General features: G+C 41.9%; 1 protein-coding gene across 1 annotated transcript in view; it reads right to left on the bottom strand.

Annotated features, from left to right (window-relative positions):
* Positions 1-1,205: 1,205 nt before the first annotated feature.
* Positions 1,206-26,734, bottom strand: part of drp2 (dystrophin related protein 2) — a 65,199-nt gene continuing 39,670 nt past the window's right edge. Inside the window, exons 14-23 of the mRNA XM_029441902.1 lie at positions 24,333-24,499; positions 22,401-22,512; positions 21,572-21,708; positions 19,933-19,998; positions 13,210-13,275; positions 10,622-10,768; positions 8,516-8,768; positions 5,833-5,950; positions 5,594-5,674; positions 1,206-5,153 (exon numbers count right to left, since the gene is read on the bottom strand). Coding sequence (XP_029297762.1) covers positions 5,134-5,153; positions 5,594-5,674; positions 5,833-5,950; positions 8,516-8,768; positions 10,622-10,768; positions 13,210-13,275; positions 19,933-19,998; positions 21,572-21,708; positions 22,401-22,512; positions 24,333-24,499 — 1,167 coding nt within the window. The 3' untranslated portion in view covers positions 1,206-5,133. The remainder of the gene's footprint in view (positions 5,154-5,593; positions 5,675-5,832; positions 5,951-8,515; positions 8,769-10,621; positions 10,769-13,209; positions 13,276-19,932; positions 19,999-21,571; positions 21,709-22,400; positions 22,513-24,332; positions 24,500-26,734) is intronic.

Raw genomic sequence — 26,734 nt, 5'->3', positions numbered from 1 at the left:
TCCGCAGGTGGTGGATCAACAGGGTGAGGACAGGGAGTCTCTGGAGAAAGTGTGTCTTCCGCTGACTCTCAACCTCAGCCAGTGCATGCTGGAGCTTAAACAATACCAGCAAGTGGTGGAGCTCAACAACACGCTGCTGAAGAAGCATAAAGGTAATACATGTGTGAAGAATTTGAGGTAGAGGAGGAAACAAAAAAGACATATTTGGATAAAGAAATAAGTAAATGAGTGTATATGTATTTACATGCTCTGTTTTCTCCTTACACACCTTCATATTTGAGTTAAAAAAAATATCAAGATCGGTTGCCTGGCCCTCAGCAAACGCCTGCCTTCACATTGTAACACTCCTTGATCTTTCTGTTTACCAGGGAAAGAAGAAACCAAACATTCACAACCGCATTTCCGAGTCTCTCTTTCGTTCCCCCAGCACACACCCATGGACATCAGTCAAAAATGAATTCATCGTTTCTTTTTGTTTCTGCTACGACTGAATTATTTATATTTGAGGCTGATGCGAAATGGTTGTTCTTATGCTTTCCTTTCGTATTTTACTTTGTCTGTCTCATGTCTCACCACTGGTGTTCAGTGCAGTTCTATCATCCTCCCTCTAGTGGTTTATCTCACCGTATAACTTTTCATTTTTACTGCTTTAAGGGTTTTCTTCCTGCTGACCTTCTGCTTCTTCACCTGTTTTTGGTCTTTATTCCGGTCATTTATACCTCTGCACTGTCTTTTCCCGTAGGTAACTTTAAGGCGGTGTATCAGCGGGCCCGAGCACATTGCGCTTTGTGCAACGAGAATAAGGCTCGGAGGGACTTGGATATGGTGGAGAAATTGGACCCAACATTCAAACCCTTCGTCCGCCAGGAACTGAAAAAGCTGGGTGAGAGCGTACGCATCTTGCACTGCCGCCAGAACAAGACTTACTGGGATACAACACATGAGAAGTGGGGGCCTGATGGGAGCAAGAGAGAGAGTGCAGCAAGAAAAAAGAATGTCAGATTTACACAGAAAGCCACTGAAGAAAAAACTGAGGCTGGTAAGAAGACAGATGACAATAAGATGAAAGACAAGGGAAGCTCAGAGAAACCCACCTCTGATGAGACAGAGGGAGTGGATGATACAGGAACAGAGAGAGACCCAGATGTGAAAACAGAGCAGAGTAATAAAGAGCTAGAGAGCGGGAGAGCGGGTGGAGAGAGGTTAGATAATGAAAATATAGAGAGTCTCGTGGTTCAGGACAGGCAGGGTGCACCAGATAATCGAGCGACAGATAAAGATAGCGATCCCGCGCCCACCGGCACAGGCAAAGATAATGTAGTAAGCAAGACATCAGTGCAGGATAAGGTCAGAGAGAAGGTCAAATGTCCATCAAGTGCTGCACCGGGCCCAAGCAGAATAAGCCAAGGGAATAAAGCCACCTGTGATAAGACAGGAAATGGTGGCAATCAATCAGAATAGACCAATGGGTTGGAGTTGTATTGTCTAAAGCCAAAGGAACACAGGGGAATCTGAGGGCAGAACGATGAATAGACCTTAAACTAACAGCAACGTGGATGCAGTAAGTGAAACAGCAGGGAAGACACGTGATCAACAGCCGAGCCTCAACAGGAAATTGAAATTGATTCTGCCACATACAAATCCAAATAAAACAAAAACAAGGAGAAAAATATATAGCAACGCGCATTTGGCACCATTCAGTTAGAGTTAAATTTCAATATTCAGTTCTCAGAGGGATAACTACAGGCACATAAAAAAGCACAGGCAGACAAGGAGTTTGCCAAATACAAAGTTTTTATTTCTGTACACAAAGAGTAGAAAGCAGCCAGTAACCCACTTGTTATTACAGTAAAAAGCCTTTCTTCAGAAAACCTTTTTATACAGATTAAAAACTCCAGAGAAAAGACAGCAAGAAGTGTTTGAGTGCTGGATAATAACATCAAATCAAAACCGTTAATCAAAAAACATTTGAATGATTAATGAGGTATATTAACGGTGATAGTAAAATCAAATAAAACTCAGCTCACCAGTAAGGTATGAGTGTGTGTATATACGTTAGTGTTCACACCTTGTTTGAGGTTATGTGATTCATTGACCTGTCATGTGAGGGTGACAAACGAGCTAAGATGCATGACGATAGCAAACATGGAGGTTGTGAAACAAAGGCTGGGGAGCGTTGATCGTTGAGCGTGTTGTCTGGCTACATGCAGTAACAGAAGTGTGGAGAGAGATATCAGCGTCCTCTGTGTGTAGGGAATATAGGGAGTCACGACCAGCATAGAAGTGCGAACGTGGATCAGATGATCACACGGTGAAAGAGAGATGAGCCTGACTCCTGCAGCTGGATGACCATCAAAGCCAATTTAGACGCTAACAGCAGCAGAGTGAGACACGGGGGGGGGGGGGGGGGGGACAAACTGTGTATCTCATGTAACCACTTGGTGTATTTATTTCAATCCACCTCCTCGATATTGTCTTAAAATAAAACACAATGTTGACAGGCAACCCTATTAGGAGTTACTCCTCTTCTTTTTTCCTCTAATGATGTCACTGTTACATCATGTTGTGTACCCACAGACAAAATGTGTAATGAGATGTGTGAGTACCAATAAATTAATGTCTATGAATAAACATGGTTTGTTTTCATCCAAGCTGCTGCTCTTTGTTCTGACTTGTTCTGTGATGCTGGAGATGGACTCAACAGATGATAGTGACTCTTCAGCAGCTGAACGGCAACAGGCTTCCAGTGGAGGTGGAAGTGAAGAAGAGGAGAGGGGCGCTCTCTCTCTCTCTCTCTCACTCTCTCTCTCTCTCTCTCTCTCTCTCTCTCTTGCTTCCCTTAAGGCTATTAGCATTTGTATTATGAACGGCACATCACCTTTCAAAATTCACAAACCTGTGGAACAGCGTCCTTGGGGACAGTTCCCTAGCAACAGTATCAAAACTAACAGGCAGCGAGTGCTGAGGATTACGGTGTCAAAATGTGAGCGCTGTGTGCCTGGAGGGGGAGCCCGTAATGAATTCAGCACATGGGTTTCAAACTCATGTGTGAGGTCAGAAAGTCGTTTTAAGGTTTAAGATAAATTCCTAACTGTGTGTATCTCTGGATTCTGTGAGAAGGAGCTGCTATGATTTACTGAGAAACACAGAGCCACAGCTTACTTGTTTCAGGCGTCCTCTTGTCCTGCTTCTGGAGATTTCACTGTGGCAGGCATATCAAAGTGGAGCTCTCCCACCAGCCCTCGAGCAATGAATGGATTGTTTTTTTTTTCTTCACCTTTCTTCTCTTGTTTCTCTCCAAGCGCCCCCAGCATCATGGGGCCCAATTTAACTGGTTTTAACGTATGGATGCTCACGCGCTGTGATCTACACTTTTCCATTCTTCTTGTTAGCGCAAATTACCCACAGGCTGTCTAGGGACAGTGACACACACACAGACACACACACACACACACACACACACACACACACACACACACACACACACACACACTCTCTGATGCAACCTCCTTTCCTGAATCTAAAAACACAATGATAAAAAGGAGTCTCGAAATGACTAACTCTTGTTCGTATGGTGTTGGTTTTAAGGCATTCAATGACGTGTGCTATGATCAGAACAGAACGCACCCTATGACCCTGATACAATGAGGGCAACGCCATTTCAACCACTTGTCTGTTTGTAAATCTAAAAGCAATTATGTTGAGTCATGTAGAATAAATATCTAGTGTCCTATTTAAATATACAATGGAGAAGAGGGACTATAAAGGATGATGTCAGTGTAGGACCATGTTATAATGATATATAGAGAGAGGGACAAAGAGACTCAGAGAGGAGAGAGAGAGAGAGAGAGAGAGAGAGAGAGAGAGAGAGAGAGGGACAAAGAGACTCTGAGAGGAGAGAGAGAGAGAGCGAGAGAGAGAGCGAGAGAGACTTGCAGCACTACCGCGTGTAGCTCCTTCCTTCTCTTTCTCTGCACACAGCAGAAGAACGCTAAGATCCCAGAGTGGAAGCCTGCATGCTGATATTAATCGGCAGACGTTTCCTCAACAAAATCCAGTTTCAGCCACAATACAAATTGGTTCAAAACTGAGAGCATGTCTAAATCCTGCGAGCCAAAGAGATGAAATGGAACTCCATTTTTTTCTCCATGGAAGTGTCTGTATTTCTTAGTGATGCAGCATGGCACATATTACTGATCATGCACGGAGCCTTTAGTGTACAACGAAGGAAAGGTGCATTGTAAATAGGGAGTGCGGATGTAGCAGCATACATGTGTGTGTTTGTGTTTGTGCATGTACGGTGAGTGCAAGTGGTTCTGTAGGAGCGTAAAGGGCTCACTTAGGAGAGGCGAGCAATGAGAACGACAAGCAGTTTGAGAGGATTAGAGGAACACAGTGTGTGCATACAGAGGCGCTGTGCTAGCGGGCACTTTGGCTGTCTTAAATAAATCATGGATTTAACTGATGATGTGTCTTTCTCACAAAGTAAATAAGCTCATTGTGGGTGCTGTCATCTCCCTAACAATCTGCACCACGCAGCCACATGAAATCAGTCAGCCCTGCCCTGATCTAGCTTACTCTAGAAATCTTGAAAAAAAAACAAAAATAACAACCATGATTAAACATTCAAGGAGAAAACAAAGACTGAAGATACAGGCATTTTGACAAAACAAGGTGGTATTCTTCTTATTCCTTTTTGCATTTTTTTTTAAAGTTCTCCTTGTGGAAGGTCCAATTTGTGCTTTGGACAGATAAAGCTTCACACCTCCGAACGACTACACAGATACTGGTAAGCACAGTGTCTTGGCTGGGCATGTTCCTTTACTTTAGTCTCTCCCTGACCTGCTGCTAACGTTAGTTTCCTTTGGCTGGTTAACTTGGTGTCAGGCTGCACAACTGAAGTCATGAAGCGCAGCCTGGCCAAACGGACATCCGTGTGAGCCTTTAGCAGTTTGCATGACAAAGGCTTTTAGTGCACATATTTCAGTAGAGGGTTAGCTCTGGGTATCATAGCTGCTGCAGTGGTCACAGGGCCTGGTGTACTGTGGCCTGACCTCAGCCGTATGGAGCTCCTCCCTCTGCCATCAGGCGTCCTTTCAGATTTTCACTCTGCTTCTCCGGGCCCACTCGGGGTTAGATGTGTGAGGTGGTGCCTGAAATGAGAAAAGAGAAGAAGAGAAAAAAAAAAAGAAAAGAAAAAAGCTTTAACAATTTCCGGAAAGCGTGCACAAGGCTGAGAAAAATGTTCCCGGTTATGACTGAGGAGGCTATAATTATGATAATCCCTTTCTTTGTTTAAGTTACAGGCTTTGGACTTCCCAGCAAATTGCGTTTTAAATGCGACGGGACAGTTTGCAAAGTGTGTGACAGTGACGCTCTCTTTCTCTCTCTGTGCTACTCTCTCCGTCTCTCTTTATCTTACTCCTCCTCCCTGTCATTTAATCTCCCTGTCCCTCCCCCCGACGATCGACCCAACGCTGTACATATTTGCTCTCCTCTCCATCTCTCACTCTCCCGCGGGTGATGGAGGAGCAAAGCGTCTGTCCCTGAAGCGTGTGCTGCTACGGTGCACGCAGCTGTTCGCAGAACTCACCCGGTTCCGAAGGGAAAACGTTTCTCAGCTGCTCGATGACTTCCTGGAGCTGCAGCACCGTATCCTGTTCCATATCATCTCCTGACACACACACACACACACACACACACACACACACACACACACACACACACACACACACACACACACACACAAGGTTACACCTCGATGAATGGTTAGGCGGGAGGGGGAGGGGAAGATGCATATTTTCATATTCTACGTGCGTGCATGTCGCTGACCTGCTGCTTCAGTGTCCGTGGTCTCTCTGCTCGCCGGCTCCCCGTGGTGACCCCCTCCAGACACAGGAGAAGACAGGGTGGACGGCTCTGATCCGTTGGCCTCCGAGTCATCTTTGGGCTGTTTTTGGGAAAGACTGATTACCATTCAATCCAAATAATTGCTCAAATCCATCATGTTTTCAGACTACAGAGACATTTAGCCTTTCACAAAGTAATGAATGTGATAGTTAATGACACACAGCCAGCAGCTCTCCACCGCCATCTCAGAGCAGAATTATAAAAGAAAAGGTTATTTTGCCTCGACGGCTGTTACAAAAAACCATGAGGTTACTGCGACTTGTGCTTTGACAGACAGATCAAAAGATATTGAATTGCACTGCACACAGCAGCATTGCAGGCAGAGGTGGGGGAAAGTGTCAAATCACAATGAAAGATGTATAATGTAGCTCTAGAGGATATTCCCAAATATCACATATATGCAAACCCTCAATCTTTTGTATTGTTGTTAGCAACATTGTAGCAATACCCAGGGTGGTGAGTAAGTTCAGTAGTTGCGGTGAAATCGGGGCGTCTGCAGAGATTGGGGAGGAATTCAAACATAAACTTCCGCAGACCACAAAGGAAGATTTCATTGATTTCATTTTTTGAGGAGATGAAACTGGAATGTTTATCGCCTCCTTCTTCTCTTTTTCTCTTTACTCTCAATTTCCAAGTCTTTAACCCGAAGAAGAAGCATCCTGTCCCTCCTGCTCCCTTGTCACTCACTCGCTTTGCTCTATCTGTATTCAGTGATATGTGTGCGCAATTTACATCTGTACTCCCAAGGCTAACAATTTACACTTTCTTATTATAGTAACCCAGTAACTGTGTGTTTCAGCTCCCACTCTCATATCCATCTGTTTCTCATACCTCTCCTTTAGACTGCAGGAAATCCTTTAATATTACGCTCTGAATGTCTTAAGGCTTATCCTCTTTTTTTTTTAACTCTTTCTATACTTTTCTGATTTCCCACTACTGGTATTTTCATCTTGCCATAGTATAGAATCAAAGTTCAAAATGTACATTTTCAGAGCAGTTGGCATATATATATATATATATATATATATATATATATATATAGAAAATGTTTTACATGTCTCTTCTTTGCTTTATTATATACAAAGCTGTATGTGAGGCTCTGAGCTACCGGATGTAGGCAGCGTGGTGCATACAAATGTTGAAAGCCATTGAACTTGTGTCTGCCTGTGCGCTATATTCAAGGTGCAACTACAGTTCAGTTACACGTTACAAATATAACTAATGCAGTTAACCAGAGCCCCTTCACAGAGCATACGCTGTCGTTGATGGAATGATAAGTGTCTGTTGCGATCGAACTTTTCACCTTTAGTGTTAGAGACTTCTACAGCTGAGGGGCTCGGACAGCAAAGGCACCTTTAGCTACAGGTTAACATTTAGGAACCATTAGTAGGGCCATAACAGAGGATCTAAAGCAGAGACCGAAGAGGAAATTGGCAGATCATGTACATAAGCGGGAGCCTGACCATGTAAGTCTTTCAAAAACAGGCAGTATTATCTTACAATCAAGGAGAGCAAGGATTACAGTGATATGGTTGCAAGTCTTAGAACGTGTTGAAGGTCTGGCAGCAGGGTTTTGTAAAGAATTGATTTATGCAAATTTATATAGATTAGATCACAGCCTGTTTTTAAACATTATTAGATTAGGCTTGAGACTAGACAATAGTGTTAATATAAGTAATTATAATTATTTCTGAGTTGGAGTCGTTCATCTGCAGGACATCCAAAACCAATTCTTAATTTAAGCAAAGCAGAAAATAATAAAGGGCACATCGTCGGTGGCAGGCATCATCAGAACGTGCAGTTGCGTATCATCCGCAAAGCAATGAAGATCAATATAATATCTCCACAAGAGGACCCCACAGAGGAGAGGAGCGCAAGAGGAGAAGGCATTAACTCAAGTTAGTGGAAAAAGCACTCAGATGACGCCATGTTACACAAACTGTACGCAGCTAAAGCAACCACTTATACTACTGTTGCTTCAGGGGAAGATGGAATACTTAAGAAATAACTTAATTGCTTTTCAGTTACTCTTTTGATCCATCTAAGTGAATGAGAAATGTGAAAGGCTTTTCTTTTACTGTTATTATCCATCTTTTTTGAACATTTATATAACCTGTATTTCTTCTTTTACACCCCCATGTAAGGTAAGTGCATAACTATTACTAGCAACATAAACTAATCAGAAGTATCAGTATAAATAATTGCTATTACTACTGGGGTGTTATATTATAATGTATATTATACTATTTGACCACTATTATTGTGTATTAATATTGGCAGCATATTACGGTTGTAACTGTCTGAGATGGAGCTAACTTTAGCAGTATAATGCTGACTTTGTTATGCTAACACTTTTCTTAACACATTCCTATGAAGAACAATTGTACAATTGAAAATGTACAAGTGATCACTTGATACACTTGATACAAGCTTAACCTGTTGGTCAGTGCACTGCAGGTCAACATGAAACAATATTACATTTATCTACAAACAAACTATTCTACAAAGTAACTAGTGACTGTAGCTGTTAAATAATTATAGTGGAGTTTATTTATTTAGTACTTTGCTAAATGTATTTATACGACTGCCTCTCACGGAGGTGTACCTGTAGCAGTAGCTCCCTGAGCCTGCGAAGCTGCGACTCCAGCTGTTTGTTGTGGTCCTCCAGGATCTGCATGCGTGTCTCCAGGCGCGTCTTGTGTTGCCGGAGGACCCGCGCCTCGGCCAGGAGCTCCTCGTCCTGCTGCCCTCCCTCCGTGGGTGAACCTGGACCGCCCTCTCCAGCCTCAGTCAACATGGGAACAGACGCCGCCTCCTCGTGCTTCCACTTGAGCCTCCTGTACTCGCTCTGCAGCACCCTGAGGACCCGCAGTGTGGGACAGATGGAAGGAAGACTGTCAGCATACAAAACACATAAACACAACGGAAGGTATTTATCCAGCTCCCATCTGACACATAATGATCTGACATTTCTGTGATTTATATAATTAGAGTCATTTCACCACATGCTTAAATACCAACACATAAAAATAATACGGCAAGAGGCCAATGTATTGACAAAAAATCGTACCACACGCAGAGCAATCATCATCAATTTGAACATTAGCTGCAATACATCACTGTCTTCCATCTCCTACATGTGTGACACTCAGGGCAACAACTGATTATGCGCTGTGCTGTGATGCATTACTGAAGAGCTGCACACATCACAGGGTCATCATCACACCCCAATATCCAGACCAGTGGAGAAAACCCTGTATTTGCTTCCTCATTGTTTGTATGTAGTAATACTAATAACTAATAATAACATTTGTCTCCTCTTTTCTTCTGATCTTGTAAAACACAGTATGTAGAAATCTATTTTTAAGCTGTTAAAAAGGAGCCGGACTCTCCAAGACAAAAAGAAGGACAGGGTTGAAGTTACTTCATTGTGGTATTGGTATATTGTTCAGGTATGAGCTACATGAGAGCCACAGCAGAGGACATAAACTAAGCTACAGCAGCCACTATAGTCATAAATAAGAACAACAGAGCCCACTGCAGTGTCATAACTGAACTGGGTCAAGGTTTCAGACACCCAAAGGGCACAAGTCTCTCTCTCTGTGTGTGTGTGTGTGTGTGTGTGTGTGTGTGTGTGTGTGTGGTGTGTGTGTGTGTGTGTGTGTGTGTGTGTGTTGCAGGATGTCACCGTGTGTGTGTGTGTGTGTGTGTGTGTGTGTGTGTGTGTGTGTGTGTGTGTGTGTTGCAGGATGTCACCGTGTGTGTGTGTGTGTGTGTGTGTGTGTGTGTGTGTGTGTGTGTGTGTGTTGCAGGATGTCACCGTGTGTGTGTGTGTGTGTGTGTGTGAATGTGTGTGTGTGTGTGTGTGTTGCAGGATGTCACCATGTGTGTGTGTATGTGTGTGTGTGTGTGTGTGTAAAGGTCACAAGTGAATTGAAGACAAGAGAAAATTATTCATATGAATCATTGGCATAAAGGTTGCCTCTGGTAACCAATTAAGTGCATAGGAGAAATGAATTTGCTTCATTTATGGAAAATGCCCGAGCCTCTTAGCAACTAGGACACAATAAATTCAAATGCAAACATTAACATCTAAACTAATGTGTTGCAGAGATGCTTTTCACTTCACATCACATGAGGCAACCCATAGTGGACTCTCTCTGTCTCTTCTGCAGGACACCAACAAACTGTCAGAGTGAAGTATTACCACGTTATCAACACATTATATTTTACTGTCAGGTATGCACACAGAAAATACGTCTTGTTATCTTAATGCTGTTCAATAGGATTTCGAATGGGAAAGTGTTTACAGAAGCAAATTGCAGCAGACATACAGAAAACAGTATAATGCCTCGGGGTGAACACACATGTGTGTTATTATGCTTCTTGCTTTACTGATGGAAATCCTTCCCTAACTTTTACATCTCTGCTTCATGCCTTATGCCAAACTGTAATCTAAACCTCATTCTAATTCTATAACCAAAATCCACACTTTTCTCAATGTTTACAGAAACAGCACATTTCATGGATGTTATGGAGTTGGTTTACTCTGTCGACATACAATGTGCAATCGAACTAGCTCAGAAGGATTTACCGTGTGTGAAAACAAACCCACAGCAACGACTGAACAAATCAAGAAAGGAAACGAGCTCCAGACTCAAAGCACCACGTCCTAAAACACGTGTTGTTGTTTGTGGTTTTGGATACAGACCTGTTCTCATTCTCCAGGCGGGCCAGGGTGCATTGGAGCTGCTCCTTGTCCTGGTGCTCCAGGTGGGCCAGCAGCATGTGTTGTCCGCACGGTGAGTCATGGTCCAGGGCTGGGCTGGAGTGACGCAGGAGGTACTGATCTTCATCCCTGAGTCCCCCACACAGGAGACAGCACACTGAGCCACCAGCAAACAGCCACCAGCAGCACAAAGCAGAGCCAAAGACGACACGGGAGAGCAGACAGGCCAAAGCAGGGCAAGGCGAGCAGGACGAGGAACGGTGTCACAGGGCGAGACACGATCAGACAAGACGGGACAGAATGGGACGGGATACTATGGCAAAGGCATTGTGCGAGGTTCACGGTCTAAATATTAAATGTCCTGTCATAAACCTGGCTCACCACAACATTAAAAATCGGATGGTGGACCCTAAGCTACATCACAATATATTGCTCAAATAAAAAACACCTTATTGAAGTTGGAACACAAAACTTAATGTGCAGATCTATGATAGCAGCTGTAAAACAGGAAATGCATCTGTAAATGTTTGTCAATTATTGTAATGGAAAGACAGCTGTTTGTCAATTTATATGTTGTGATAATGCTTTGGGCTACAAAGCAAAGTACTTTATTGGGGGGGGAAAGCAAGTTATAGGCTTTGCATTGTGATGCTGCAATATACATCACCGAGGTATTTATAGGCTACTTCAAGCAGACTGGTTCTGTCTGGAGATCCACATCTCTTCTACTGTAAGGTTTGTTATTTAGGAGATCCCACTTAACCCTTTGATGCATTGGTGGGTTTGATCTCATTCTATTCACATTTTTAATTGACCTCTTTTACTTACTAAAAATTATGTTTTTAATCCAATTTTCTACAAGTGTGTCAAAAATGACCCAAAGGTATTTCCTATGGAAGTTTAAAGGGATCTTTCATACTGTTTTCATTCACATCACCACATTATTATACACAGACAATCCAGAAAATGTCATACTTAATTGAAAGCTGTTTTTACACAACATTTACATTTCAATTATTATTATCATTATATTATAGAGTATCTGCTATTATAATCAAATGATCCTACTTCATAGCTTACATGAGTTGCCAAGATTACTGTTGTTGTGGATGAAATGTTGCCATCATTTCTGCCAAGTTTCTACCTTAGTAGAAAAATAGACTCCAATATTTACAAGGTTAACAATTTGATTATACAAATAAATATAATGTAAACTGTAAATATGATCTGATGTTGGTGTGGAAAAACAATTATGAACACTTTTATTAGCAAAAACGTTCAAATATGTATTATATTTGACCCACTTATGAAAGACTGAAGGTTTAATTGATTTATGCATCAAAGGGTTCGATTGTGTTTTTATGTCCGTTACTTGGCAGTAAGTGAAACATGAACCGAGAACAATGCACACAGGTGGAGGGTGAAGGCTGCACACATGGGCAGCATAATGCAGGACAGAAAACAGCATGATGCCAGCCAAACACCAGCTGGAGGCCCAGATAGCACAGCAGCATGTTCAGAGCCGTGCAGCAGGAAAATCAGAGAGGCACTGACAGACAGAAGGACATATTCGTATAAAAAGAACAAGACACAAGGCCACAAGAGCGTAAAACAGCACCGCTACACATAAAGGGTAGAAGTGAAGTGTCATGCATACAAACGCACTCTCAGGCATCGAATTACAGACAGACAAGACTACTGTGTGTTCATGCACCGATACAAACACATTTTTGTGACAACGCTCCATCCAAGCAAAACTCTAGATACATACACATGGCAACTCAGACATTGGGAGCAGGCACATATTTCAGTAGTACAAAGTGTTCCACTGTCTGAAAGTAGTGTAGTTTCATCACGGTCTCAAACTAGCTTTTAATGTGGTGCCAAGCAAACTTTCTCTCAGAGCACACACACATACGTCTCGTCTGAAAAGAAATAATGAGCACGCTCTACAGAACTCACATAGACACACACACACACACACACACACACACACCTGAAGCCCTAAAATAACCTATAACACTTTGTACAGAGCTGCTGGGCATGCAACCTTGTCTTTAAAATGCAATAAAAAAAGAAAACCATCTCACAGATGGAGGAAACAGTTGATAGCCCATACAGATGTCAACAAATAAGACATAGACAAACTCAAATACAACCCTAACCACTCTGTCCACCTCGCACTTTCCACATTAGGGACTCACCTTGTTGGCTGCCTCATTCTCATCAAACATCCTCATTACTGTCACTGCTGCAACCTCGCCACTGCCCTGCCAATCAGCTTTCTACAAACACACACACCTCTTGCTCCTCAGCGGGGTCTTGTTTATCAACCCACAGCCAAGGACATTACTCACAGCAGGCGTGTGGGTTTTCATTATATAGCTGATTATTTATGTCAGGTCACCCGATCTTTCCCTAACAGTCGAACATACATGCACAAGCCTGAGCACACACAGAAACACAGACGCAATCAAGAGGAAAGACTGTACATAGAAAACACCCACAAAATCGGCACGAAAGGCTGGGGTTGCATTGAGCGGGTGGGGGGGGGGGGGAAGAATACTCACAGACTTTCATCAGGAGACAGGCTATCTGTGAAGAACGAACAATTCTGGCTCTCCATTTCCGCCAATCTATAGATACAAACACACACACACACACACACACACACACACACACACACACACACACACACACACACACAGTATGTGACACGCACACATATTTACACACACATGTATACAAAAAGAGAAATACAGGAGAGTGGATGAGTCGGAGAAAATGCGGGAAAAAGCTAAAGATTGATGTTATCACACACTGGGGAAATATGCTTCCTCAAGCGCAAGATCAAACAAACAATCAGTATAGATTTTAAGTAGTGTTAATAAGACCTGTGTTAAGCAGTATGGACTGCATCTGAACAGCAAGCTGTCTACAAACATCTGACTGACAAGATTGCAGAAGAGCAGAAATGTTACTTGCCATAGTGTACAAGCTATAAAAGTGTCCCCAAGGAGAGAGGATAACATTCTGATAAAATACAGTGTACTGTCTATCAGTATGCAGGCGATAAAACGGTACAAATGTGCTGCCATCCAGCACCATTGACAGCAACTGTGTGTGTGTGTGCGTGTGTGCGTGTGCGTGTGTGTGTGTGTGTGTGTGAGGAAGCAGCGAGTGAGCTGCTGTGTGGCTTTTCAGGACCAAGGACAGTGCCTCTACTTCTGCATTATGTCCTGCTGACTGTCAGCTGCACTGTGCATGCTGCTCTGTAAGCTGTTTCACTACTGTAACACATAAATAACAATTCTGCAGTAGAGAAGAACGTTTCAAGTGTTTTACAAAAATACATGGTGCTTGTTTTAGGTTTGAGGGCATAAATAAAAATCACAGCTGGAAAAAAATCACATCAATGTGTAAAAATGATTGTTTGTTTAAAATGAAAAAAATGGTAAACGGACTGAGAATCTGTGGCTCAGTAAGTAGATCTGGGTCGAACAGTTATTACAGGCTAAAGTGTAGCATATACGCTGCATATTAAAGTGCTTATTTTGGCTATTAAAAATGATGAGAATAATCAAAAGTAGTCGCACACTTAACCTACTCCTGTGTTTCTGTTATTTAGCCTATAACACTCTCATACATTTTGTGTGCAGCTGCAATTCTTGGTGTATTAAAATACTAGGACCCAGGGTCACAGTTCGGTTTGTTGGGTTATTTGTTTGTTTGTCATCAGGATGATGTAAAAACTACTGGCTCGATGTTCATGAACTTTGGTGAAAGGGTGTCGCGTTGGCCAAGAAATAACCCAGTACATTCTTTTTTACTTATGGAACAGCCCTTTGCAGCATGTCAGCGCTCTCTGAGTAGGTGTGTGTGCCACTTACCACTTATTTATTGTAACCGTGTTTGAACATTATTCTCTTGCTTCCTCTTAACTGAAAAGCCTTTGCTCTCAATCACTACCTACTTTGCGTCCTCCACCTACATGTATAGCTTACACCTAAATGCACAAGGTCACACCTTCTCTGACGCCTTTTAAAAGAAAATGTAGGAAGATATGATCTAGAGGATGCAGGTTAAGTAAAAGTGGGTACACCGCAAAGATCAAACATCACCATCTGCTGCAGTCCTCTGACTATCACATGTTAATGATATGTAACAGTGCTAGACGATCAAAGGGTGGGTTTCTTCTCCAAGTGAGGTAATTATCCAGCATAGAGAACCCGCTGATACAATATGTGAGGAGCAGTATTACACTGCAGCATTCCCGGTATACACACAAACACACGACACACTCCATGCTGCATCATCTTTCGCAGAATGTCGTCAGCTGAAGGAGTGAGGGACGAGAGGAGGAGGGGTGAGTGATGTAGAGGCTGTCAGGGCCATCCACATCACGTCCTATTTCTCTCCAGAAACCGATGACACCATAACAGGGGAAATGTTAGGATTTATCCATGTCCTGTTTCAGGAGGCCCGGCCTGTGAACCTGACCGCTTGTAATTCAACCTGCGACACTGTTCATCAGAGCCTCCACAAACCTGGAGTCTCAGTCAGGGACAACAGCAAATGAAAAAGGAAAGGGCAGAAAGTAATAGGAAATAGTAGTGTGGGTATGTGTGTCTTGTGGATGCATGTGTGTGTTCAGCCCCCTACATGAATGTAAATGGATGTGAGAGGAAATGAGAAATGGGAGAGAGAGAAAGCGAGGAGAAATCCTAACAGAGCTTTAAGAGGTTTTTTATTATCTTTCTCTCATCCATTCTCTATAAGAAGTTGAAGCAGCGCTAATGATGAAAGGGATGAACTCTACTCCTGCATTGATATGGGGGGAGGGGTGGGAGATACAGAGAGAGAAAGAGATAGAGAGGAAGTGTGTGACATGCCTGCAAATCTGGCTTTTCCTAACCCCAAACATCAAATACTTTATCTCTCTAGATATGACTGGAGACTACATTATTGCTATAAATTACCCTCATTGGCTGAAGGGTACTTCGACACACGGACACACACACTAATACACCTACACGCACCTGTCTAATACTTCATCCCAAGAGGAAGAACTACAGACCTGCCAGTGATGACATCCAGTATTTTGATCCCCTTGACTTTTTATTGGTCTTCAAAGTGAGTGGAGAGTTACGATTAATACGGGGAATGAATTCAAATCAGAAATTAGATTTTTCCCTTTGTATCCTATAAATACTGACAGGTAGACAGACAGAGAGAGAGAGAGAGAGAGAGAGAGAGAGAGAGAGAGAGAGAGAGAGAGAGAGAGAGAGAGAGAGACAGAGAGAGACAGAGAGAGAGACAGAGAGAGACAGAGAGACAGAGAGAGAGAGAGAGAGAGAGACAGAAGAGACAGAGAGAGAGAGAGAGAGAGAGAGAGAGAGAGAGAGAGATAGAGAGAGAGTTCATGCTTTCCCACATAGAAACAACCACAGCCACCCATCAAACCAACCCTCTAAACACAAAGAAATCTTTGAACTCTGCCTTCACTTTGATCTTAACTAAACACCTCTACATTTCCGTGACTGCTTGTTGCATGGTTGTGACTCTGCAGACAGACAGACAGACATATAAACACCTGGCAAAGAACTGAAAACGGCTTCTGTGGTAGTTTCCCGCTACAGGAGGTGTTTCCAGGAGCACATTTTGCCATAATGACAGACACACAAAAGCATGATAAAAGAAATTGCGGTTGGTAAATGCAATTTGGATAAAGCTATTATCATCTGGAGCAGGGTAGAGATGTTGTCATGACGAACCCTGTGATTAGTGGCTGTCCTCGAACAGCATGCAGTCCAATTCAACACAGATAACTCAGGCGTCAAAAACTACCAATCAATTCAATTGAAAAACCATAAAATGAAGGAAGATCTATAGCTGTCTCTTCGTATGCAACATTGTGTTCTCGACCACGTGCAGCAACATGCAGCACAATGGTAACACTTTATTTGAACTCACTTTATTTAGCAATCATAAGCAGAATTTCAGCAGTGTTTCAATGGTTGAAAGCATAAATAACAATTGCGTTTAAAAAATGTATGAATGCATCTGTATCTCCTCGCTGGTGTATACACACTTACACAGTTGATGAATGCTTGATAACAAAGTATAACTGAGCTGTATTCACGTGTAAAGTTATAGAACTAGACATACGAACAGTGTGAATATTTTTGTTTACGCTTTACAAACATGTGCAGATCATTCACAAGCAGGTTTAAACGATAAGTCTGGAGATATTCTATATTTTTCTTACTGTCAAATTGAAAGTGTTGTGTAGCAAAGCCTGATACGGCTTATACATGCTTCTGTGCCAAAGAGATCTATTGTTGTCAAAAGGTATTAAAAACACATCAATGAGCCACAGTGTTGCACTGCCTGATGTGTCTCTTCATCATTTAGAGTTAATCCAACATTCACAATCCTGCTGCCAAAAATACTTACTAGCGCACCAGATCTGTGGCTGAAAATAGTCCCAAACAAAATCACTGTTTACTTCTGTTTGAGTAAAATTAGGTAAAAGCGACAGTGCCTGTCAGGAAATAATGAAAGTATGTATATTCACGACCCATTTTTCAAGATTTAGTAGTAGAGAATGAGCTTGAGGCTGAGAGCAACAGAGAGGCTGGAGCAGTCACAAAGTAGGTCTCTCACAGACGGAACTAACATTACCGCCTCGCGGTTGTATGCCTCCGCTAAGTTGCAGTTTGCATTCATGTCTGTCCAAAATGTCATCACTTTATCATTACCAGCAGCGAGGTTGGTATTGTTTTCACTTTGCGAGTGAGTCATGGTGGCAAAATGTGCTCCTGGAGACACCTCATGTAGCGGGAACAACCACAGAAGCCGTTTTGAGTACCTTGCATGGTGTTTATATGTCTGTCTGTCTTACAATGGACATATTTTGTCACAGTTATAGCAACATGACAGGTGTGTAAATTAGACCAAAATGGAGGTTGAGTTAGACGATGGGTGGGGTCCGAGCAAGGGTGGCGAAAGTAGGGCCATTAGTGTGTGAGGGAATTGCTGAATGAGAGGCATAAATGTGCATTAATACAAAATCTATTGACCCGATTTGGCGTTACGATCGCGGCTGGTGTGCTGGCTAGTTTTATCCTATAAGACATTTGTGTGTCATAATTAGCCAATGAATTCTTGAGTTATCACTAGCATAGTTATGCTGCTATAGACAGGCTTAGACTGCCAGTGGACTTACACCGAGCTCCTCTCTCCTCCTCTCCCTCTCTATCTGTATGCATCCATGTCCTCTTTATCTGCATGCATCCATGTCCTCTTTATCTGTATGCATCCATGTCCTCTTTATCTGTATGCATCCATGTCCTCTTTATCTGTATGCATCCATGTCCTCTTTATCTGTATGCATCCATGTCCTCTTTATCTGTATGCATTCATGTCCTCTTTATCTGTATGCATTCATGTCCTCTTTATCTGTATGCATCCATGTCCTCTTTATCTGTATGCATTCATGTCCTCTTTATCTGTATGCATCCATGTCCTCTTTATCTGTATGCATTCATTACCCATAAATGCATGTAACTAACTCGGCAGCCGGGCATCATCCCCAGAGGTTTTCTGTCTCTCGTCTTGCAGGTTGCGCCTGTTGCTGTGGTCTTGCTTGAGGCCCACTGTTATTTCTTTTCTTTTTGTAATTCACGGCCTAAAATGTGTTTTTTGAGGTCACAGTGACCCGACCTTGAACCCCCGAATTGTAATCAGTTCATCCTTGAGTCCAAATGGAAGTTTTTCTCAAATCTGAAGAAATGCAATCAATGCGTTCCTAAAATATCGCATTCACAGGGATGGCACAGATGTGAGGTCACAGTAACCTTGACCTTTGACCAGCCAAATCTATTAAGTTCATCATTGAGTCCATGAGGACGTTTTTGGCAAATTTGAAGAAAATCCCTCCAGGCTTTTCTGAGCAGAATGGGACGGATGGACAAACTGAAAACATTACGTCTCTAGCCTAAATACAATTGAACTGTCCTTATATTTGCTTATAACTACATTAAAGTGTGTTATAAACAATGTATTAGTTGGGTTAAAATAAGGAGTTATAGGTTATTGTCTCAAATAAAGAACCTTACTGACTTTTGTTTGTGAAACAAAGATGGCTTTTTGACATACAAAAAGATGAGAGGCTTGAGTAAAGTTGCTAAGACACTGTTTCAATACAATGGAAACAAATATATGCTTAGCTGTAGGAGTTGTTCTGGTGTTTTGTTAGCAGGCAAAGGAAGACAATGTGTCTCATTTCTTTTACTAAATTAAACCACATTTCCATATCTGTTCCATTGGCCACTACAGTTTTATGCTGTTTAAGATGTCTGAGTGACAAACATGATTCAAAAGCAGTTTAAAACAAATTGTTCTGTCACAACAAATGAGTAAATGGGAAAGGATGTAACAGAAACTACAATAAAAAGGAAGAAAGGACTAGAGAAGAAGAGAGCACGAGATAGAAAAAGAGGGAGAAATTAATGTGTGGGTGGGAGACAATAGAAGAGAGGGATCAAAGATAAGGAGAAAAAGGAAAAAAGGCAAACGGAGAACAGGAGGAAGGGAGGAAGGGAGAGATAAGAGGGGTAAAGAGGACAATTGTGCTTGCTCTCTTGTTGGTGTGTGTTCCCTCTGTGTTGGCAGGGTCGGAAGCAGTTGTGTGTAAGAGCCTCAGAGAAGTAATACCCAACGGCGCACACACACACACACAGACACACAGACACACACACTGCAGGCTCAGTAGCAATGTGTGTGTGTAAAGCTCTGCAGCATTGTAGGCTGAGCTGCCAGGAGTGTAAGAGTCCAGTGCTGCGCCCCTGTTTATAACCTGTCAGACAGACACTAATCCACACCAACAGCTCCCAGGTGACCAATGGGCTCACTGCCCTAGTGAGTGTCAAGCCGCTAGACATGCTGAACTCTGCTGACCTCCACCCACACACACACACACACACACACACACACACACACACACACACACACACAGTTCTGCATATGTGCGCCAGGGTGTATTTGTGTGTGAGACAGTACAGTCTCTTTCCTGTCTGGAGTGCAGTGCACAACGTAGCCAAATCAATACTTCAATCAGTGTGGGGAGAACACTAAAGCGTGAGGGAGCAGAGATGGCGAGGGAGGAGAAGAGTTGGAGGCATGGGTGTAGGAGATAAAAGAAGAAGAAGAAGAAAGGCTGATTTGAAGAGAGGAAAGAGTCACATTGTTCATGTGATTTGATGTATAGCACAGAGCAGTGGGACACGTACCTGCTGGCATAATGTTCAATCCTGCTGTGTGTGTCTGCATGGGGCATCTTGGGTGAGGAGCACGGCCTGGGAACAACAGAAGTCATTACTCTGCAAGTGTGAATGAGGGGTTGCATGAATATTATAATTCACACACAGCGAACATTGATAGGATGCAAGCAAGAGAAATACAACTTGTTTCACAGTGAAGGAAAATAATCGGAATAGTACATTTATGCAAGTGCTGCATTATAGTAAAGGTTTGGGGTACTTGTACTTAACTTGAGCATTTCCAATTCCCATTACATTTATTTGTGAGTTTTAGTGACTAGTTACTTTGCAGATTATGATTTTACAAAGAAAACATATGATGGTCTTAAAACATGATGCAAGTCAAGCAATACCTTCTCATGACTCTTTATCATGAATGTGGATCATACAGTTATAGTGAGAGCTTCTTAATAAGGCACCGATGTGCAGCGAAAGCTACTGGGTTTAAACATTAAGAACAACTAAACCTTGGACTTAATGAAGAAATTAATCTTGTTAATTTTTGATTAATTTTATGATGTATATTAATATATTTTCTGCTGCAGTATGGACTTTGCTAACTGTAAGCAATGACCAAACCCTGTCCAATGACAGACAGCTGTTAGCTGGGCGCAGGCAGTTTAAATGTCGACACTTCTTCTTCTGCGTCTGCAGACACACTTCATGTTGCAACATCAGGTGCAGCTCTTATTATAACCGTCTGCCTCAGACCTCGTCTGCCTCAGTTGTCCTGCCTGTTGCGCTAGTTTAAGCTCTAAGTTTGGCTGATGAGTGGAGATCCCTTCATCCTTATTCTACGTGTGGTTAAACCTACGAGCGATGTTCTCTTCTCGTTTCATTTAATTTGAAGAAGTTGTAGTCATATAGGAGGTAAAAACAATCCAACAGTAGAAAGTAAAGATTTGAGAAACAATTTTGTGTTGCAGAAATGTTTTTTCTTCCTCCCTGTCTTGTTAAAAGCATTGCAGCCTCTTAGATTTATCTTACAGCACCCTCGAGGGGACCTCAGGCTGGAAACTATCGCAATAACCTACCATATATATAGAAATGTTAAATCCTTTCAACCAGCTATTAAAATGCTGCCTAAACAATAAAGCATCAGTAATAGTTATACAATAATCTAATAATTAGTGAATATAATACATTTAACAAGATCTTTCTGCACAATGAGTAACTTTACTTTTGATAAATGTGTCTATGTTCCTCCACTGGAGCATCGTCTCAAACTTGTGTAATGTTTGAGGTTGTAAAATGTAACAGTGACACGATCAGACAGAACATAGAAACATAATCATGCTAAGTCTTCCTGGGTTCTGTCGCAGCCCTGAGCTATGCGTCTTGATGATCTCATATATTTTAGTCTCATCGCTCTTGTTTTACCCTTTGGGTGAAACTCGCTCATGTGATAAAGCATCTGAGCCAGACTGAGATCACAGGAATGAGATTATAAAACATTCTAAAAACAGAGCCGTCCCTTTAACCCATCTCAGCAAGCAAGAGCGCCCCCAAAATTGCCAGGGCATGATAATCAGCAGGAGTTTGAATGGGTGTAAGTGATAAGACACATGAGATGTCTGCGTTTGTGTGAGTGTTTATGGGTGGGACTTACGTCTCCGAGCTCTCGGCTTCCAGTACCGATTGCACCGGCAGGTAACCTCTCTGCGGGTGCTTGGTGAAGTACTGCTTTGACCTGAACTTATTCTTCAGAGTCTTGGCAAAGTCCCTCATCTTCTCTCCTGAGGTTGTCTGGAGTTGTGATTAAGGTGGCGTGGGGTTTGTGGGTTGAGAGGTGGAGGTGGTGGAAAGGTTGGAGAGACAAATTACACCTCTTAAGAATTCTCGAAAATGTTGCCTTTTCCAAAAATGACCTCATCTGAAATGTGTTCACTCCGTCTCGGCACTGCTTTGTCTTATTGTGAATTGTGGATGACTAACTTATTCCTCCATCTGCTTTCTCATTCAGTTTTTGCTGCTCTTCCTGCTTCCTTCCTTCCTTTTCTCCCTCTCATGTACTGCTCTCTCTATCATAGTAGAATTGCCACATTTTACAGCTCAGAATTGATTAGAGATTAACTCTGGCTGCACCTCAGTCCATTCAAGCACAGCAATCTTTTGGGAATGAACTCGACTTTGGAGACTGTGCGTGCAATCGCTTAAGACTCTGGTTTTATTGGGGTTCAGTGCACAATGTGTGCTCCAAATAGCACTCTGCGTGCCAAAAAGGATGTTACTGTTGAGTGGCACTCAATCTCTGCATACTATGGATCTGGGGGCAGTGTAAGTTTACCTAACAGTAGAGATGATAGAGATCTCACAGTGGAGAAGGGCTTTAAAAGAAAAAGGTCTGACAGCAGGAATCAGGAGATAGGAGTTTTACTTCTTTTTTTTTCATCTCCAGAGCCATGAATTTGTATTCTGTTAAATAATGTTTGTCTTACTGGCGTGTAGTACTCCATGATGGGGTAGTGCAACTTCTTTCCCTTGGTAGTGCGGCCGGTTAGAAAACATGTCTGGCAGATGTCCACGTTGAACTGCTTCAAACTGCGATACCTGTCAAGATCAATATAACAGAAAGGCTGAACTGATGCAAGAGAAGTGGGCAGAGTAGAGCTGTGTGTGTGTGTGTGTGTGTGTGTGTGTGTGTGTGTGTGTGTGTGTGTGTGTGTGTGTGTGTGTAAAGAGTAAAGGGTTTGGTGTGTTTAATTTATATGCTTTTTTCACACACCCTTCTGCTCCAGACAGGAATGTTCTCCCTTCCAGTCACCCGTTAGTTTAGTGACCCAATCTTAAAGTAATCATTTCAAAGATGTTCCTTTTAAATAAATGTCTGTTACGTCATTATCTTGAGTGTCTGTGTGCAAAGTCCCCGGAAAAACGTTTTTCTTTTCAGCTACTGCTAATGCAAACTGAACATTTCCTACTGCTGCAGCTTCACATTAAAATCTTTTAACTGGCAAAACACGAGTTGACTTTTTTTTATGAAGTAGGCGCAGGATTCGCAATGTCGGTGAGCTTGACACTGAATGTTATCGATCATCAAAAATGCGCCTACAAAACCAGACAAGGTTCATTTTCAGCATTTTTTGACAGCGGATACATTTGAAATATTGCAGGGAGTAATGTAACAGTCCGAGGCAGCCACAGTGAGCTGTTAGATGAAGAGCTGTAGGCGATAGGCTGCACAACTGCAACTTCTCAGCCGGGTAACAAACTACTTTCTCTTTTGGCAGACTCATGCCGTGTGCAGCATAACATCAGATGAGTTGCTCACGGAAAGATGGAAAAGGCCAATTATTGCCTGACTTTGTTTTGCCGCCCCCGGTGTTCTGGTACCTGTAGTATCAAACCGCATTTATTGTCAGTAAATAGTGTGTTGCCAAATTAATTATGTTTTGTGATTACTTTGAGCTATGAGCTTTCTGATCAATGTAAAAAATAAAGATAAAGAAGGTGAATCAATATTTGAATACAACATCCGTTAAGCACACAGACAGAGAGCACAATATTACTGTTGAGGTAAGCTTGTGTCAGGGACTCAATACATTCACATTCTTGCACAAATTGGATTGTGCTGGGGCTTCTCTTATTATTATTATTATTATTATTGTTATTATTATTATTATTATTATTATTATTATTATTATTATTATTATTATTATTATTATTATTATTATTATTATTATTATCATCATCATACATCATATCTTATTTCCAGCATCTCCAACAAGACTTTATCTAGAGAAGCTATTCTTATTAATAATGAAAACATCAGCTGCCACTGTTGAAACTTATTTATTTTCACTTTCAAATGTCCCCACAAGTTTTATTCTTTCTAGTTATTAACAAGTTACTGCTATAATATGCATACAATACTAAGCTAATAAAATAATAATACGTAGCTCACTAGTGCTGCACAGGTTAGCTAGCTAACAAGGATGCATGGGTAACAGTTAGACAATATCAATATTAGTCAATATTGTGTAACTGAAATGTGTAGTTTTTTTTATGAATAGGCCGATTTATCTTTGCTAATAATGTGTTGGATTAATGTAATGTGCATTTTCAGACATATTTTAATAAAACAAATTTAAAAAACACTACCAAACAATTATTAAAATGTTAAAACATGGGTCTTTAAATTGGGTCAATTCTATTTAAATTGCAGGAAGTTTATCTTTATTTTACGCACCCTCATATTGGCATAATCTGTACAATGTTATCTTACCTAACATGTTTTTTTGAGTTGCGTACGTGCATATGTTCTTCCTTATCAGTGTTCTCATATCGTCTTTTGTTTTGTATGTGATGTTGCAACCCCCTCTCACTCTTATGTCATGTTATGTGATAAAGGCCTGTTAAATAACGCCTACCTGAAGCCCTTGATCGGACACTGTTTGCAGACGTAGCATTTGGCCTGGTGCTTGGTGGACTCTGCAGCAGCTACACGATGGAGGACAGGCAGCCAAACCATCGATTGGGGTTCGAGGCTCATCCACTCCAGGAAATGAGACACCTCAATGGCAGGTTTCCCTGGGGCCTGGAAAAGAAAGGTGGGAGGGATGGAGGGAGGAAGTGCAGGAGACTGTAAACATTCCAAATATAGACTAACAGCAGGGCAGGTACACAAAGTAATGAGAGGAGAAGGTATGCTTTCTCTCTAAAGGAGGTCCAGCAGTGAGCTACAGGAAATCAAAGAGAACACAAAAGATAAGAGGAAGAAGGAGAATATGAAAGACGATGTACACTGTGGAATATTTTCCTTTTATGCGAACGACTTAAATCATTTTAAAGCTGAAACACAGCAGACAGAACTACTTTGTCTGTTCGGATACTGTATGCATTTAAGCATGCAGTCCGTCTCTCCTGCAGACATCTTGTTGATAAAGTGGGATAAAAAGGAAGTCAACCTAATAAAAAAATGACTCGCCAAGCGCTGAGAATCCGTGATGTGCTAAATTCTCATTAAGTCTGCATCAGAGATGCATTAAGAGGTTGATTTCCCTGAGGCTTCCTCCAACGCTCCAGCAGAGAAACATTATAAATGTGTGTGTGTGTGAACACTGATCACACAGACTGTGAGGTGTAACGAGGTATAGAGTCTCCCTGGGATGAAGGAGGTCCTTTCTGGTAGTAAAGTAGCGAGCTCCATGTGGGAGGTCAAATAGCAGCTCCTCTCATACCGAACACCTGGGACTGGCAATGACTATGCTGAGCACGCCGTGGCATCTCAAAGCAGCACGCTGAGCAGATGGGATGCTTTAAACATCATTGGAAAAGTGGAGTAATAAATATTCAGTTATTCATCAAATCTCTGTGCTTTCTGCCCCATATTTCCACTAAACGGTGTGTTTGTGAAGCAAGAATCAATGTACACACAGAGAACCCTTCTCACACAGTATAAAAATATTTACTAAAAGTTGAGTTATTCCCCAAGTTCAATTTGACCTAAAAACCTCTGCACATACAATCATAGTGTTCTATATAACTGTCTTACTCTCTGAATCCATCTGCCAGCAGAGTCTAAAAGTCAATGTCTATGAGAGGTGGCAGCAACACATCTCCACAAACTGAAGTCACTCATTTGCAAGCAAAGTGATAAGCGGGCAAATAGGTCAACCCCCAATTCCCATTACATGGTTATTTCATATCCAACTAAACGCCCTAACATGGAACAAATGGAGAAAGGAATTGATTTAAATCAGCTGTAGCAGATAAAGGAAGCATGGACCAGGATATTTTGTGTATAATTAGGATATGCCTCAAAAATGAGGGAATTAAAAGGCTCGGCCGAGGCCACCGTCCAAAAAAGCTGTGGCCTGATCTGGTGTCCCAAATTAAATGTCACGTGATAAAGGTCCTGCAACCTGCGCCAAGCAAGACACAGAACAAGCAAAGATGGAAATACTAAATGAATTCATGCAACACGTCTCCTCATTTGCTCTGTGCACTACTGGCCTTGTTTCATCATATCTATATTCCAATAGATCATATTCTTTAAGGACGTTTCTCTTTTAGACTTCTTGGAATTCACTTACCATCCATGTATTGTTAGAAACATTAGGGATTATCTACCCCATACTGTATTTCATGTGCATTAAAAGCAGTGCAATGCAATATTAATGTGATGTAATGCATGAGTGAGGCAGCACTCTGAATATGCATGTTGCAGCTGGAGCTTCTTTAGGTCAAATAATTATAACTTCTCCATTTCCTCTGAAGGAAAGTCAAACTGCTGACACAATGGGCTTCACATGGCTGACATCATCATTTTGGCTTTTGATTGAAATCATCCCAGGGTGATTTTGATTATGCCATTAATTTTTAAGTTTTTGCCTTTAAAATTCTATTTCTGTATTTGAAATTCTGTCTCGGCACAGACTAGTTCTGTTCTGATTATCCCGAGGTCACATCATTATTTTCCTGCACAGTAATTAATAGATTAGCGGGTGTGAGATACATCAGTATACTGTAACAGCATGAATAAGTGGGATTTGAAGGTCGACTGTTGGGGCAATCTAGCCATTGATTAAAGCACTGAAACTAGCACAATCAAGTCTTACAACACTCCCCGGTGGTGTTCAGTCTCTCACTTGTGTGTGTGAGTATGCTGGACTAACAGGGACGTCGGGGCATAGGTAGTAATAAAATCAACGCCAGAACAGTGTTTATCTGATCAAAGAGTGTAAGGTGAACTCACAACATATTCCAGAATGATGATTTTTCTGCTCTTATTGTCCATAGTATTTGTGTGCATATGCAGTAGCAAACGTGC

Source organism: Cottoperca gobio, chromosome 10, assembly GCF_900634415.1.
Source record: "Cottoperca gobio chromosome 10, fCotGob3.1, whole genome shotgun sequence".
Lineage (NCBI taxonomy): Eukaryota > Metazoa > Chordata > Actinopteri > Perciformes > Bovichtidae > Cottoperca > Cottoperca gobio.
This window is presented reverse-complemented; position numbering and strand designations above follow the sequence as displayed.